This window comes from Orcinus orca, chromosome 9 (genome assembly GCF_937001465.1).
Source record: "Orcinus orca chromosome 9, mOrcOrc1.1, whole genome shotgun sequence".
NCBI lineage: Eukaryota > Metazoa > Chordata > Mammalia > Artiodactyla > Delphinidae > Orcinus > Orcinus orca.
In genome coordinates, this window is record NC_064567.1 from 61,544,346 (window position 1) to 61,559,739 (window position 15,394).

At 46.9% G+C, this 15,394-nt stretch overlaps 1 protein-coding gene across 20 annotated transcripts in view; it reads right to left on the minus strand.

Moving 5' to 3' along the window:
- Positions 1 to 2,040: 2,040 nt before the first annotated feature.
- ICA1 (islet cell autoantigen 1) overlaps positions 2,041 to 15,394 on the minus strand; it is a 149,431-nt gene continuing 136,077 nt past the window's right edge. For 18 of the 20 annotated variants that reach the window (XM_033420438.2, XM_033420430.2, XM_033420435.2 and 15 more), the window contains 3 exons: positions 14,730 to 14,999; positions 4,722 to 4,811; positions 2,041 to 2,312 (listed from right to left, as the gene is read on the minus strand). In XM_033420438.2, coding sequence (XP_033276329.1) covers positions 2,191 to 2,312; positions 4,722 to 4,811; positions 14,730 to 14,999 — 482 coding nt within the window. In that variant the 3' untranslated portion in view covers positions 2,041 to 2,190. The remainder of the gene's footprint in view (positions 2,313 to 4,721; positions 4,812 to 14,729; positions 15,000 to 15,394) is intronic. The other 2 variants (XM_033420446.2, XM_049714828.1) reach the window with 1 other exon arrangement.

Sequence of the window (15,394 nt, forward strand, 5' to 3'; positions counted from 1 at the left end):
AAATCCAGGGAGAAAATGCCTTTTTTTTTAAATTGTAGCAAAGGCTGTCCAATGACCACAATCCTCTTCTCCCCTTCACCCACAGATCAACCATAAAATGCAACCTGTTAGTATTTAAAGTGATCCATTCAACAGAAAAGAACCCCGCACCCCTTGCCCTCCGCCAACCAAGCTCCCTGGGCCTCCAGCCTGGACAGAGGGAGTCAGGCCCTCCTGCTTCAACCCCTTACAGTGGCTGCTGTGGGTTTTTACAGCTGCAAACAAATGTGACCCAGGATGAAACCATGAGGCCTTAATCAACATTCCACACAGGGCAGCTGCATTCAGCAATCATTAATCCAGTGCTTACAAGGTGCCTCCAGGGTGCTCATTAGTGGGGAGACAGAGAAGATTTGGGGAAATAGAGGCCTTGTTTTCTGGGATTGCAACACCCGGTGGTAGAGGCACATGCAGACAGCACAGGCCTTCTGAGGAGATGGGAGGCCAGGAACAGAGATGAGAAGCAGTTCTCCAACGGAAAACTGCGGGCTACACTTTGAGAGGTCCCTGTGGGGGAGACGGGGTCTGAGGAAGCTCCTGAGGGGTGGGTAGCATCGTGAAGGTGGCTGAGGGCACGGAGCCGGTGGAGTGCGCAGCAAACGCACAGGCCGAGCGAGAGGGAGGCTTAGGGGCACAGCAAGCCCTCCTGTGGTGTGGGGGCAGGGTAGTGAGCTGGGGCCCTGGGGAGGTACACCGATCTCCTCTAAGACCACGAATGCCAGGCTGAGGAATCTGCTAAATGAGATTCTAACGAAAGAGACCCCTGTGGAGGGCCGTGTTGCTCCGGCCCGGAAGTGAGCTGAGCTGAACAAGCCACATACGCACCGCCGAGTCCCCGGGGCCATCTTACCTGCGTCTCCTTCCGCGCAGAGGAAGGAGCGCCTTCCGCAGGCTGGGCGCCAGGCTGGGCCTCCCCTAAGCTGGGCAGGCCCAGCGTCTCTGTGCACGTGGAGAAGTGGCCCCAGGAGACCCTTTAGGGGCTGGGGACTGAGGCTGCAGGCGCAGCAGACACCTCCCAGCCCAGCTGAGCTCGTAGAACCAAGGCCTTGCTAGTCCGTCATAGACTCCGCCCCGACTCAGTGAAAGGCGTGGAACACGGGCTTCTGCGGATGTGTGTGGCCTCTCAGCCCATTACCGGTGACACGGTCGGGAAGAAGAGGCGGCAGCCCTGGAGTCTCTGACAAAGGTGGATTATCTGAGTCGCTTATGTGCCCGCACGCAGAACTGCCGCCCTCACCCCTGCCCGCGCTGGCGGGAGTCCCCGCCCCTCCCCCGCCGCCGGACCTGGGGGATGCATGGGTCCCGTGAGCAGCTTCATGCAGGTGGGACCCGTCCTTCTCCCCCGTCCCTCTCCAGCCTCTACTCCCACAGCACCTCCCCACTGAGTCCACACGACAGACTCATTTATTAACTTGACTTTGCATGTCAAATATCTTTTCCGTTTAATTAAAAAAACAAAACAGTTAATATCACAAGGGGCTCCAGAAATACATGCTTTTGAATTCCAGCCATGGAGAGGACTAAAGGAGAGCTGGGATCTGCAGGTGTGGCTGCTTTCCGCAGAGGGATTTGTGCAGCCCCGACAAGCTCACTGCCCGTGAGAGAACCCACCGCACAGCAGGCAGGGGCCGTGGGACAGTCTTTGGTCGGCGGGAGCTTCACCCAGAGCTCTCCGGAAAGTGGCTCGGCAGGAAGAGGGTGTCTCCCTACAGCCCCCCGCTAAGGCGGGGCACGGGCAAGGGGGTACAAGAGGAGGCATTTAAGCCTCCCTAGCCTCCCGCTGCCTCTGAGGCTGTAGGCCACCTTATTTAAACCTAACAAAAAGTAGGTTTATGATTTGAACTTGGACCTTGTAGCAGCCCAGTGACACGTCGGCAGCCACGATGCAGTTGTGGGCAGGAAAACGGTGGGCCTGGAAACTGCTCCTAGACCACCCTGTATCGTCAGGTCCACATAGAGAACACACAGGAACCCTTTAGACCAAATAAAAGTAAATAATCATACCAATATAAACAGGGCCTTCGACCCTTTCATTTTATTAAAATGGCACGTAAATATTAAAACAGCATACTGATCGCTTCCTACATCTGCAAGCCCCCCGGGTGTGCTGATTTGGAGCCGCCTGTGGGCTCCTTCCTGGAGGCTGCAGACTCATGCATTCAGCAATTCATGTTCTTTGTCGGTTTTCCCAACAGCATCAGGATTTGATAATGGGTCGAGATCGGCGAAAAGGCTGAACCAGGCAGTCAGGTCCGAGGAGGGCTTGGCAGGCTCTGGGGAGAGAAGAGCAAACATGAGCACACCTACCTTGCTAACTCCCACCTCTGCCAGGCTGCAGGCAGGTGGGTCCAGGTGCACCTTGAAGAGGGAGGGCGCTCAATCCGACAAACCCCATTGCTCTATGTCGCTAAGCCCTGTTAGGGTATTCCATGCCCCGCCGTTGGCCGGCTGGCTGAGCAACATTTTTAAACAGTTCAACGCACAGTGATCCTTTGTGTTAACCCACACCTGCACCTCCACCCAGCGATGGCCACTGCCCGCAGAGCTGCCTGAAACCCCAGGCCCCATGCTTCACCACCACCAGGAAATATCAGTCATTTCAGAAATCAGACTGAATGTCTCAAGCAAGGTGCTTCCTGGAGGAATCTTTTCAAATCTGCTGGGTTAAGAGAAACACCGTGTGTTACTCTTTTCAGCCTTCAAAGCAACAGGTCCAGAAGGGGGGAGGGGGGGAGGGGGGATGGCACCTAGGCCTGACTGCCCCTCTTCTCTCAAGGTCACTGCCTTCTTTAACCGTCTCCCATCAGAGGAAGGGGGCCTGTGACAGGCCTCCCCTTCCCCACTGGGCTCTAAATTGCTCCCATACCCCTTACACTCCAGCCTCAGTGGAACAGCCTTCAGCTGTCCTTTCACCGAACCACCTGCCCTAACTTCTTGAGTGCCACGATTACAGAGCCTAATTATTTTCCAGATGAGGAGAACATTTTCAAAAGAGTGCCTGATGCAAGTGATTTACAAATAAGTTGGGGGCTCCTCTCTATATAAATCATTCCACATGAGAATCTAAGTTCATTCGCTTGGATGACCCATGCTTTTTTTTCTTTCTACAACGGGTGGCAGTATCAAAAGCATAAAGTAAATGTCTCTCTGACAGGTTATCCTTCTAGCTGAGAGCAGCTAGGAATGTGCTTGCCATCTGGTTGAAAAGAGTCTCAAAAACTATTGGTAGCACAAGTTGCTAAAAGTGGTTATATGACAGTGATAGAGAATATTGATGGGATTATACCAACATACACAGGGCTTTTGATCTTTTCACTAAAAAGCACTTAAACATTAAGACAGTATACCGATCACTTTATACTTCTGATTCTCCTCCCTTTGTTTTTCAAAGTCTCTTGTGGATATATTATTTTATAATGAGATAATAATGCATCTATTACAGAGATAAGCTATTGCAAGCAAGACTAGTTAGTAACTGTGCAAGTTATTATTATGTAACATTAATTTCACACTATGTGCAGTTAGCCCCCAAAACACTTGGGTTATTTTGATATGATAAACTGAGACTTCAGAGATCTCAATACAGCTTGGCGGGAGTGGGGGAGACATCATTTTTTTTAAAAAAAGGGAGTAATTTCTCTTTCTTAGTCATGTAGGAGGTCACACAAGGAAACTGTATGGGGCAAGATTGACTTAGGAGGATTAGTGTGTTCTTGATAGAGAATATCAAGATATCTTAGATAGGGAGGGTGGGAGGGAGGGAGGCGCAAGGGGGAAGAGATATGGGAACATATGTATATGTATAACTGATTCACTTTGTTATAAAGCAGAAACTAACAGACCATTGTAAAGCAATTATACCCCAATAAAGATGTTAAAAAAATAAAAAAGAAAAAGAAAATATAAAAAGATATCTTAGAGACAGCACCAGTGAAAACACCCTCCATGCTCACCTCCCCTTCCCAGCACCTTCCGATGGTGGGTGTGGCCCTGCTGTGAAGAGCCAGGTAACTATACACCTCAGGGGCTTGGGGGGTCCTCACATTCCCCAGACCTCCACTGTGGGAGGGAAAACCAGGTGCAACTATTTGCACAACACCTAAAAAACATCAAGGGAATGCTTTCTGGTGATAATAAAATTGACACTTCCTTTAACTTCCTGTGGTCAACACAGGGAAAGTGGGTGATGACCAAAGAAAGAGAGAGAGCTGCAAATACAGATGAGATCTTCCTCAGGCAGATATTTTGTCTCAAAAGAACAGACGTCACAAGCTCGAAAGGCCCTCTTTTGACAACTAAGACACCTGGCTCTTCATGAAAAGCACTAACCAAATGCCTTGTCTGGTGGAAGCAATGGTATTTTCAGCTAAGGATCGCCAACCTCAGTGGCCTTTTCTCCCTTACTGTTGTCACCCAATCTTGGGGAGCACCCAGTCACATGGAGATAGACGTTTGAGTCTTCCTCATTAGATTTGATAGAGGGAGTTATGAATTAGGACATTAAGCCAGGAAAAAAGTTAGAATGTTAGTTCCTAGGATCATGCCGAACTCTCCACCCATGCAGCCCCTCCTCTGAACCCAAAGTGCTCACATGGAAATTAGTAAAGAAATAAAGACAAGGGTGTTAGGCCAGTGAAAGTGAAGGCAACTGTCATTTAAGGGGGGATAGAACACTGTATTACCTTTCACTGCAGGGCTACTGCCATTTGGACTGCTTGCCTTTGGTGCTGGCCATGGAGGAGAAGTAGGATTGACATTGCTCTCTGACCAGCCTCATGTTCAAAACCAGAAGATGTTAGATCTAGGGAAGGGCAGTTACACTGCCCATCAGTTCCTGGGGCACACACATGGCTCTCAACTCCGATAGCCTTCAAAGAGAGAGGAGGGTGGTGTGCAAAGACCCTTCTCCCATGTTCCTCATACCCGGAATATGTTTTAGGGGAGAGTGGATATGTATAATCATGCCCACCTGAAGAGTATGGGAAACTAGGGGAAAGACTGCATTTTGAAAAGCAAATGAGAAATTGCTAAGGCTAAAGCATGTTTGCTTTCAGTTTTATACCCATTTTTCTTATCAAGTGACATCATTTCATGGTCACACCAAAGATTATCAATAGTGTTGCAAGGAAATCAAGTGCCTTGTTTTCCTGTCACAAATGGGGAAAGCTTAAAAAAGTGAATACCATTAAATGTAGCAACAGAACTAGGGAATGGCTGGTCTTCTCTACTTCCAATATGATCCAGTTCATTTATTTTCCGTACAGCTAATTTAAATTGGGAAGTTTAGCTAATACAGAGAAATAAATGGCAGTCCAGTCCAAATATACGAGGGGAAAGAACCTCCCCTTAACTTGATGTCATACCCTTACAAATGACATTGATCTTGTCTAACCCACTGTTCTGAAAGGCCCCCCTGTGCTCTGCCTGCCCCTAATGATTAAGAGGCATTCAGCAGTCCTGCTTTGGGGGAAGCAAGCCTAGTTTCCCCCCAGTATTTACTGTCTGTGCTGGACGTTTCAGCATGACTCATTTAATTTAGAACTTTACCATATACTTCTTTTGCACGTCTGCTTTAATTCTTCATGTGTTAAGTCCTGTCTTCTCAATGAGACAGGGAACTGTTTCTTCAATGTGCTCCATAACACCTAATGTGGTACAGGTAGGTGTGTGTGGGTTAAGTCCATTGTTGATTCTCATTGTGAAACGTCAGATGAGGCACCACTGTTGGGTCCAAATGGTTAAAACTGTATCCTTTCACTGGGATGCTCTGGTCGCAGTGTTTCCTACAGAAAAGGTTTTGTCTCTGATAAGGCCCCCATGAGACATCACGTTTAGATGGCAGAGTTCAGCTGGGGCAGTGAAACCAAATTCTGAAGCAAGCAAGCCACTCAGTAGATGCCACAAAAATGATAAGATGTAATGCTGTTTGTTTCCCCTACCATTCTAAGATTTGTGATAAGGGACCTAATTATAGAATCATACTATATTGATTAGCTTGTACTTTTGTTTCATCTCCCAGAGTTCTGAGCCCCTTGAAGGCAGGGACCATGTATTATTCATCTTTACATCCTTTAGTGCACTACCTGGCACACGATGGGTGTTGAAATTAAGATAAACTATTGAAGAACTCTTTTAAATCACGAGAAGTACACTTACGAAGCTTTAAGAGATGGCAAAGCAATGCTTGGCGCAGTAGATGCTATAATACTCACTGGTTGATTATTTCATTTTAGGCAAGTATACACAAACGTCTCTATGAAGACTAACCAATGACAAGTGAAACAGGTGGCCTGTGACCTATTTATTGGGTCTAAAATAGTGAAAACATGGTTTAAAAAGTATTGTTATCCATTGGAAAGGTACTTGAACATGTTGTTAACGTAATTCACAAACAACGAAAAGCACCAAATTTTAAAGGAACTTTTTGGGAAGATGGAAATGTTCTAACACTAGACTGTGGTGATGGCTGCACAAGAAAAATTTACCAGAAATCCTTGAACTGTTCTCTTACAATGGGTGAATTTCATAGTATGTAAATTATAATTCAATAAAGCAGTTTTTAAAAATGACCAGTATTGGGCTTCCCTGGTGGCGCAGTGGTTGAGAGTCCGCCTGCCGATGCAGGGGATACGGGTTCGTGCCCCGGTCCGGGAAGATCCCACATGCCGCGGAGCGGCTGGGCCCGTGGGCCATGGCCGCTGAGCCTGTGCGTCCGGAGCCTGTGCTCCGCAATGGGAGAGGCCACAACAGTGAGAGGCCCGCGTGCCGCAAAAAAAAAAAAAAAGACCAGTATTTGGTGTAATCCAGGAGTAACATAACCTCCCTGTTTCCTAGAAAATTGGCCCATGGGCATTTTCCTTCTACACCCAAATCACATAAATAGTGGTAAACGTAGAAAGTTAAAATTGGAATTTTGTCATGTGCCAAATAAAGCTCAAAGAGGTAGCATCTAACTGGGTCAATTTTACCGTTTTCCCTACAATCCTCTTCTGGACACCAAATGTCAAGACCCACCTGTGCTCTGCAGAGCCTGTGTAACTTTTCATCAACGCCTGCAGCCTGGCCTCCGTCTCTTAGGGCAGTGGTTCTCAAAGTATGGTGCCCGTGCCACTGGCAGGGGCATCACCCACTGAATCAGAATTGCTGGGGATGGAGCCCAGGGAAGCACAAACCCTTGGCAGGTGTCATGCAGTGTAGTGTGAGAGGCCCTGCCACAGATGGTCTCCAAGGAGCTGCCACGGTCGCCATCTCTGTCAGGATCAGGGTCATCTTGGTTGAAGTCAGAGCCGGGACAAGGAGAGAGACCCTCCTCGGAAACCGAGAGGTCTGCTTTCAGGACCCCACCTCCCAGGTCCTGGAGCTTTAAGCTCCTTGACCTCATCAAGCTCTCTGAGTTCAGGGAGGCCCACACTTCCAGAAAGATCCTGAACAGATGCAGAGAAAAGGCAGGTGAGGGGTATGGAAGTCCACCGCTCCCGGATCTCTGAATGCTATTTGAAACAGTGGGGACACGAGAAAATTCTTACCATTTCAAAAATATGCACAACGTTTGTTTTTTAAAGTGGTGGCAGAGAATGCTGGAAAAGCGGTGGTTCAACCACTGTCTTTTTCAGAGTATAAAGTGGAACACTTTCCTACAGGAGGCAGAAATAAAGCCACATACCAAAACGGAGCTCCCCTCACTTTATGTGATGGGCATGTTCCCAAATGGCTATAAACAAATAAAATGACTGTATATCAAGTCATATTTTTAAAGCACCAGAAATACAAGTTGTATTTTTAAGCCTATAATTTAAAGGATTATAATGGCAGACTCCTTTGTAAAGACAATGTCTTCTAATTGGATTCCTTTGTAACTATGGATTTTTGAATATTGCTCATCTAAACGCTCATGAACATGTGGAAGTGATATGTGGAGTGTGACATGTGGAATCTATGGGTTTGGGGGCTTCTCTGCAGCAGAGGACGTGGAGAAAAGGATGAGGGTAAAGACATCCCCCTTTGGGGACTAAGATGATGGGGAAAGTATACCTCAAAGTTTCCCATCACTATTCCCTTGTCCCATAATGTGAAGCAGAAACAGCAGCCAGTTTGCCAAATCACAATCTCTCCTCAGAACAGCTATTAAGCATAAGTCTAACAATCCAACTATACGCACATGAGGGGAGAAAATGCTACAGTTGTGACACCAGCTCTATACATATATTTTAAGCAAATACTAAACTGAGCTGCAGTTTCACCCTCACTCATAACACTTTGGGAATTATTTAGGGGAGGGGTGCAACTAGGGTAATTATGTATGGAACGCCAAGCCAGACTTCAAAGGTCTTGGCTTCTATCAGGAAAAAAAATGCTATTTAACGAGAACTTACTGTTGCTAATATTCCTGTAATTGCCTTCAACTGTTCTCTAGTTGGTATTAATTAGTTGGCTGAGGCGTTTTTAACAGGAAGGTGTGGCTGGAAAGATGTCTCCCCATCTCAGAGAAATTGTGTCAGGAGATGGGTGGTGAAGAGAGGAGGCAGGAGAAGCTGAGAGCTCTGTGAACAAGATGCCGAGCCTAGCCGTCGGCTCCTGTGATATGTCAACTGTGCTACCCGTTTGCAGGAAACACATATAAAATTTTATTGGAGCAATCCTGCCCCGCTTTACTTACATAAGGGAAAATATAAATCAGCCAGAAATAACACCGGCCAGCTAGAGCAGCAAGTAAAGCCAAAATAATACCACCCAGAGCAGCACTTCACCATGAAATGTAATATTTCACTAACCGGGAAAGCAAAAGCCCAGGCTGGGTTGACGAGCACAGCCCAGGGCGCTCTGGGGTGGGGTTGGCCATGAAGGGGAAAGTGGGAAGACCATGGTCTTGGTGGCCTAGCACCAGCCTGCTGTCCACACCTTCTCTGAGCCCCGGTTTCCATACCTGCAAAGGGTGGATAAAAATTCCTGCCTCATTAGGTTGTTGTATGGATAAAATGGGATCCTGGTGGTGAAACGAGGGAATACAGAGGCTGTAAAGAGCAGGCCCTCAATAAATCTAAGTTGAATCTCGATTTCTGAATAAGTCAGCAGACATGAGAACCAACCCCTGAGATTGTCTTAGGACTGTTTTCTTTCCTATTAGTGATTCAATGTCAGTTGATCTCTCCCTTCCTTCTTGCCTGCCATCCATCCATCCATCTACCCATCCATCCAGATGTCTCTGTCGAACATCTCTTCTAGGCACTGAGCTATGATCGGGAAATATGATGGTAAGCAACACAAACATGGGCCCTGCCCATGACGACCTAAAGCAGACAAAAAATTAAATCAATTTTACAATGAGGTGAAATAAGAGGAATGATTAAGTACTGGGTGTAAAGGGAATGGAGAGCAGAAACACCTAACACTGACTGCAGGGGAAGTCCCTGGAGGAAATGACACTGAACAGGAGAACCTGAAGGATGAGAAGTTAGCCAAGCAGAACAAGCAGAACATGAAGGTGGGTGGAGTGCTCCGAGAGGAGGGGAGGGTCAGACTCCCTGGAGTCCAGCTTACAGATGTAATAAATACATGGTTCTCCAGCTGAACAAGGTCATTGAGTCATGCTAAGTAAAGGCGTGGGGGGTATGGGCAGTGATGAGAACGGGGCAGGCCTTAAAGGACTCTGTAAGCCAAGCTGAGGAGTTTAGACCTTATGTGAATGGTGGATAAAACCACAACAGCTTGGCAAGTCATGAGACCTTTCTGGGGTCCCTTGATTTCCTCATCTATAAAGTGACGGTAGAGTAGACGGTCACCAAGTTTCCTTCTGTGGACTAACGGAGGCACTTAAATTCTGCAGATACCCAGGACCTGGGGATGTGCCCAGCAGGCTTAGAAAGTGCTGCTTCTTTGATGGAACAAACAACGCCAATGGCTCACGCTCTGTGTTCAGGTTATCTTTAAATGCGGCCCAGCAGCCTCTTCTTTCACATTATTCCATTTGAGTCCTGGAAATATGTTAGCCTGGAGCAAGGCTAAGCCAGAAACAGCAAGAGGAGAGCTCTGGTTGAGGAAAGGTGACTCTAAGAGAATGATCACGCTAAGCTTTCCATTACACTGGCTTTAAATGGAAACCCACCCAGATGGCAATAGCACCTCGGAATTAGGTAAAACAAAAGGATATCCAGAAGGAACAAAGGGCTGTATGTTTGTGAGAATCTGGAACAAGACCCCTAACTTTGGTTTGCAGAATCCTAAATTAAAAGATGTCCTGGTGCACTTATTTTGAGGAGATGGTTATCTTTTCAGTATCAGCGTCTGTTTCTAAATTAAATTTTGGATGTTGGTGGGGAATTAAGAAGAATGTTTAATGAGGCCCGTCAGCCTTGCCGGGTCTCTACCTCAGGCAGCCCCTCTGGCTGGCCCTCTTCCTACTCACTTTAAGAGGCCTCAGGAAGGTACAATTTTCTCATCACTGTATGACACAGAAAACCCCAGCCCCTATCATGCTGGCAACTTCAGAAACCCTTAGAAAGTCTAGCTAAAATTAACTCCTTAAAATTTTTAAGCACAACTTGATCCTAAATGTAAGTTCCTCTGTTTTGCTCTCCTAGAGGCTGAAGTAGGTGGGGGAAGGAAGATATCGTTGTTCTCTTACTAAATCCCCCTTCCTTTCTACTTCCCCAGAGCAAAGGAGAAGAGTGAGGACACAGGCCAAAGAGGAGAGGAAGGCAGAGGAGAGCAGAGAGATAAGGAGGCGAGAAGACTGAAGAGGTGGAGGAGGGAGGGGGAGGGAGGGGGTTTGGAGTGCGGAAGGGAGCTGAGGTATCTGCAGCTGTGGCCTGGAGCCACCCACCTCTGTCCTCTGAACACTGCCCGTGAGGATACAGCTCTGCCTGGACCTTACAAAGAGCTACAAAGGTGGTGGAGAGACTGAGCTAGACAGCACTACAGTGAATGAGGGGGCGATGGCTAGCACAGGCGAAGATTTTTGTAGACAATCTCGATTTCACATATTCTATTCTGGAATGTCACCCAACTTTTGTGGTTGACACAACCCTGCCTTCCCACACCCACATGCCTCCTGCACGACTGCGTGGTTTCCCCCCCGTCCCTGTGCACACCCAGGATGCCCAGAGCCAGGATAACAGTCTTTATAAGCCCTGCTCCTCCAGAAGCACCCAAGGCAAGGCCTGAGGGAGCCCGTCCGGGAATCGCGTTTGCCGTCAGAGACATGGTACTTGGAGGCAACAGAACAGAATGGGGAAAGGCATGGATTCCGGAGTCTGGAGGCTCAGGCCCACAATCCGGCCTGCCTCCTACCAAGAGGTATGATCTCGGGCAAATTACTTACTGCCCTGTTTCTCAGTTTCCCAGGCTGTAAGCTGGAGATGATGCCAGTACCTGCCTGGGAAGGGTGTGGTGAGGATGAAGTAAGTTAATACACGTAAAGCACATGGGAGTGCTTGGCCCACAGCGCATGCCATAGGGAGAGCTGGTTCTTATTATTTTACCACGATAAAGGGCAAAGTCACAGAAGCAAACAGTTTTAGACCACAGCATCTCTGAAGTAGGGGTTAACCCAGGGATAAGAAGATGACATTTGTGGAAAAGTAAAAAGCTCCTTCAGATGACTTGGGTCTCTGCTGATAGATTATTTAGTGAGTCTAATACCTCGTATTACAGATGAGAAGGCAAAGGCCCAGAGAATGAGTAGCCTGACCAATTGCTGCAAAGTGAGTGCAGGGAAGGGAGTTTACAGAAATAAAACCCAGGCTCTGAACTCCCTACCACTGTTTGCCTTGCTGAGCCAATATGCCAATGAGCCTTCCTACTCCACGTTTAGTTTGACTACTTACTTATATCAGTGGTTTATTTGATTTAGTTTTTGAGATGATCTGGATAATCAGGGGAAGTAGTTTCAATATGAGGTGTCAAAAGTTTAATAATTATTTAGATTCTTTTGCAATTCATGTGTATAGATGGATTTTCTAGACCATGGATGCAATGGAAAAAAATCTAGAGCCAACACCCACCTTTTGCTCTTTTTTTAGGAGGTTGGAGGGAGTCCTGACCAAAGCACAGAATACGGTTATAACTGGATTACATGATCAATCATCAAAGCAGGGAGCCCACTCTTTATCTGTACACGTGTTTTGAAGGTTTTCTGAATCAGAGGGCATCACTGGGACAGAATTGTTGGGGCTGCCTGCTGGTAACCTGTAGGTGTATAGAAGCTGGATGGGCTTCCCCTTTAAAACACTGAAGTTCACTTTTCTTTCTGTCATTTTGAGTTCCATAGACATTCAATTTACGGCTGTTGGCATGCAAAGGAAACAGGATAACTCAGAGGTTACAAAAATAACTCCTTTAACATTGATCTTGGTAGAACCCCAGCAGAGGAAAGGAAACTTTTAGCAGCCAGAATGGTCCCTTTATGGTAAATCAGATCATGTCCATCCTCGGTCCAAGATGCTGTGATGGTTCCAAGTTCTTCCAAAGGCTATGAGGCCCTATGTGGCCCTACCCGTCTCCTCTCCAACTGCCTCCCTCTCTCACTCCAACCCCGGTGCTTCTCCTGAAGACCCTCGACCATACCTGATCTACCCTGCTGTTCCCCCAACACTATCTCTGGCTCTACTTTTTCCTTTTCTCCACATCGTTGGTCACTTTCTAAGCTACAATGTAATTTTATTATGTTTACTGTTCATTGTCTCCTCTTCATTAGAATGTGAGTTCCAGGAAGGCAGAAGCCTTGTCTGTTTTGTTCTCAGGTGAATCACCAGTGCCTGGCGCCCAGAGGACTCAATAAATATTTGTTGGACAAATGAGAAACTTGCTAAAGTGCTACTGGGGTGGTAACCTCCACTGAGACTCTGTTTGCCTGAGAAATAAATGGCCTCCCTTTGAAGTACCTCTTTCTCTTTCCATAGCGCGAGCTTGCATCTCTCTTGCCGTCAGATCACCTCCTTCCCTCCTTAAACCCAAGTGTGGTCGTGTGCCTTTCTCCTGGCCATGGGGCAAGGCTGAAGTGCAAAGCCCACGGCCACCACACTTGTCCTAGCTCTCAGGCGGAGTTCTGGGGACAGCGCCCTGGGCCTGAGCTAGGATCTTCTTGCTCTACATGCTCAGGAAGAGGGTATGTGGCTCTGACTTCTCAGTGTCAGCCTGGGGCGCTCACAATAGAGTGACACTTGGCCATACCAGCGAGGGAGAAGCACTGCCGCCACTGCTCCTGGGCAGCAGCAGGGGCCCTGGTGTCTCCAAAGCTGGGGGCGGCAGGGGGATTCATCCTCCAGCACATCTGGAGAGTCTCCAGCAGCCCCCAGCTCTGAGCTGTGGATCCCACTCCGGCCCCTGACTCTCCCACGCCTTGTTAGTGCCTCTGCCACAGGTGGGTGGTGGTGAAACCCAGTCTTTGTCAGCCTTGCTCATCTGAGGTCCCAGCAAAAGAGGTGGTGAAACCCAAGGGTGAAAGTTGGGGCAGAGATGTAGTTTTGGATTGCAGTTATCCCTCCTATCTCTAACTCCATTACTGAGAATAAATGAGATGGCTACAAAATAGGACTCAATAAGGACGATGAAAGGAATCATGTATTTCATAAAAAAGAGAGAAGACTTTTCTTTTGGTCTTGCCTACCAACTCTTGTCATGTCCGTGATCTCATCTCCAAAGACCTGAGTTGTCTTTTTGTTTTTTTTAATTTAATAGCCCATAATTACTTAATCATTCCAGCTCTGCCACTTGTTCTCAGCTTTAAGAGCCAGATAAACACGTTGTTTATTAAAGGAGATAGCCTAAATTCATGGAAAAACCAAAACAATTTGAGAATTTCTTAACAGTGATTCCTGTCTTACAATTAAAGCATGAAAGGAGGAAAAAAAGTGTTGAACCACTAAAATGGTTTCCTTCTCAAGGTTTGTTTAGAAACTCAAACTTCAAAATTTAAATTTCAACCTGAGTGTTAGTTTTTGCACTCGAAATCAATGTGCTCCCCACGTAAGCAATTCTTAACCAGTATGTGGGCTGCTGGTGAGCCTCGGAGTGCCTTAAACCCTTACCAATGCTGCCGATCACTTTTGATCAGTGTGAAAACTCTACTTCTGCCGTGGTCGGGCTTCAGGGGACTGTTGGGCCATGTGTTTCAGGCAGAACAGGAACAGCTGAGCTGAGGGCATACTCAGGGTACTGGTAAGCCCGGATGGAGAGGAAAAAAAGCACCCAGAAAGCTCCGTGTCTACGGGAACGTGGAGAATGTTGCCTCATGAGTATGTGGGAGAACTCAGCTAGGGTGAGTGCCAGGAAGAGATAGCAAAGTCAACAAGCCACAACCGTGAAGGCAATCTGATCCCTCAAGTGTGCCATGAAAAAGTCTAAAATCAAAGTAAGACAGTAAGACTGAGAACCACCCCTCTAGCCTTTGATTAATAGGAAATGTTAACAGGAGGAGAAAATTATGAGAAGAAATAGATTTTAAACCCTAATACATATCTTAAAGCTGGAACGTGATTCTGAAATTTGAGCTAAAGAGTCACTGAATATAAAAGGAAAATTTAAAAACAAACAAACAAAAAAGACACCGGCTATATTTTATCTTATAAAACACCAGTTTTATAAGATAAAACCCAGAAAACATTAAAAAAAGATAAGGAAAAATAGGCCACTGGATTTCAAAAAACAAAAAATGAACCAACAAAAAAACCCATTTCAATCCCTGTGGTACATACCTTCCAGTGAGGCCTGTAAGTCTTTTATATTTTGATCTAGAAGCTGTGAAGGAAGGAATCCTGAGCCTGTCTGGGGCTTGGGGTCTGGCTCTCCTGGGGCCGCAGTGGGTGCTGGCTCCTTCACCCGACTGTCTCCAAACACAGCAGCCCACTCTTTGCTGAACTCGCCCTCTTCCAGGGAGGAAGCGTTGAAGATTTCACTCAACAGCAGCAGGTCATCTTTGTCAGCACCTTCAGGTTCCAGGGTCCCTGCCATTGGGCCCAGGCAAGCTGATCAAAGCAACAGAACACGAAACATATCACCACCAAGGGCCCAGGCCCTAGGGAATAAATGTAGTGGGGGTTGGGATGGGACAGACCAGGTGATGGCTAGATTTTTTAAAAAGTTAATCAAAATATAAATTAATTCCCTTACAGCCTCTCAAGAAATTTTGGAATTAAATTTCTAGTCCCACTGAAACCAAGCAATACCCTGTGAGGACTTCCTGGGGACAGCCCCACCGCCCATGTCCCCTGCCTCTTGTTCGTATAAAAGCTTTAGTCTCCTAGGCCTTCCCAGAGTTCGAAAGAGCAAATTTAATCAGAGAAGTAAAAAAACAAAAACAAAGGAACACAGTCAAACAAGACAAAATAATAATAGCTGAGCCATAAAACAAAGTCAAAGA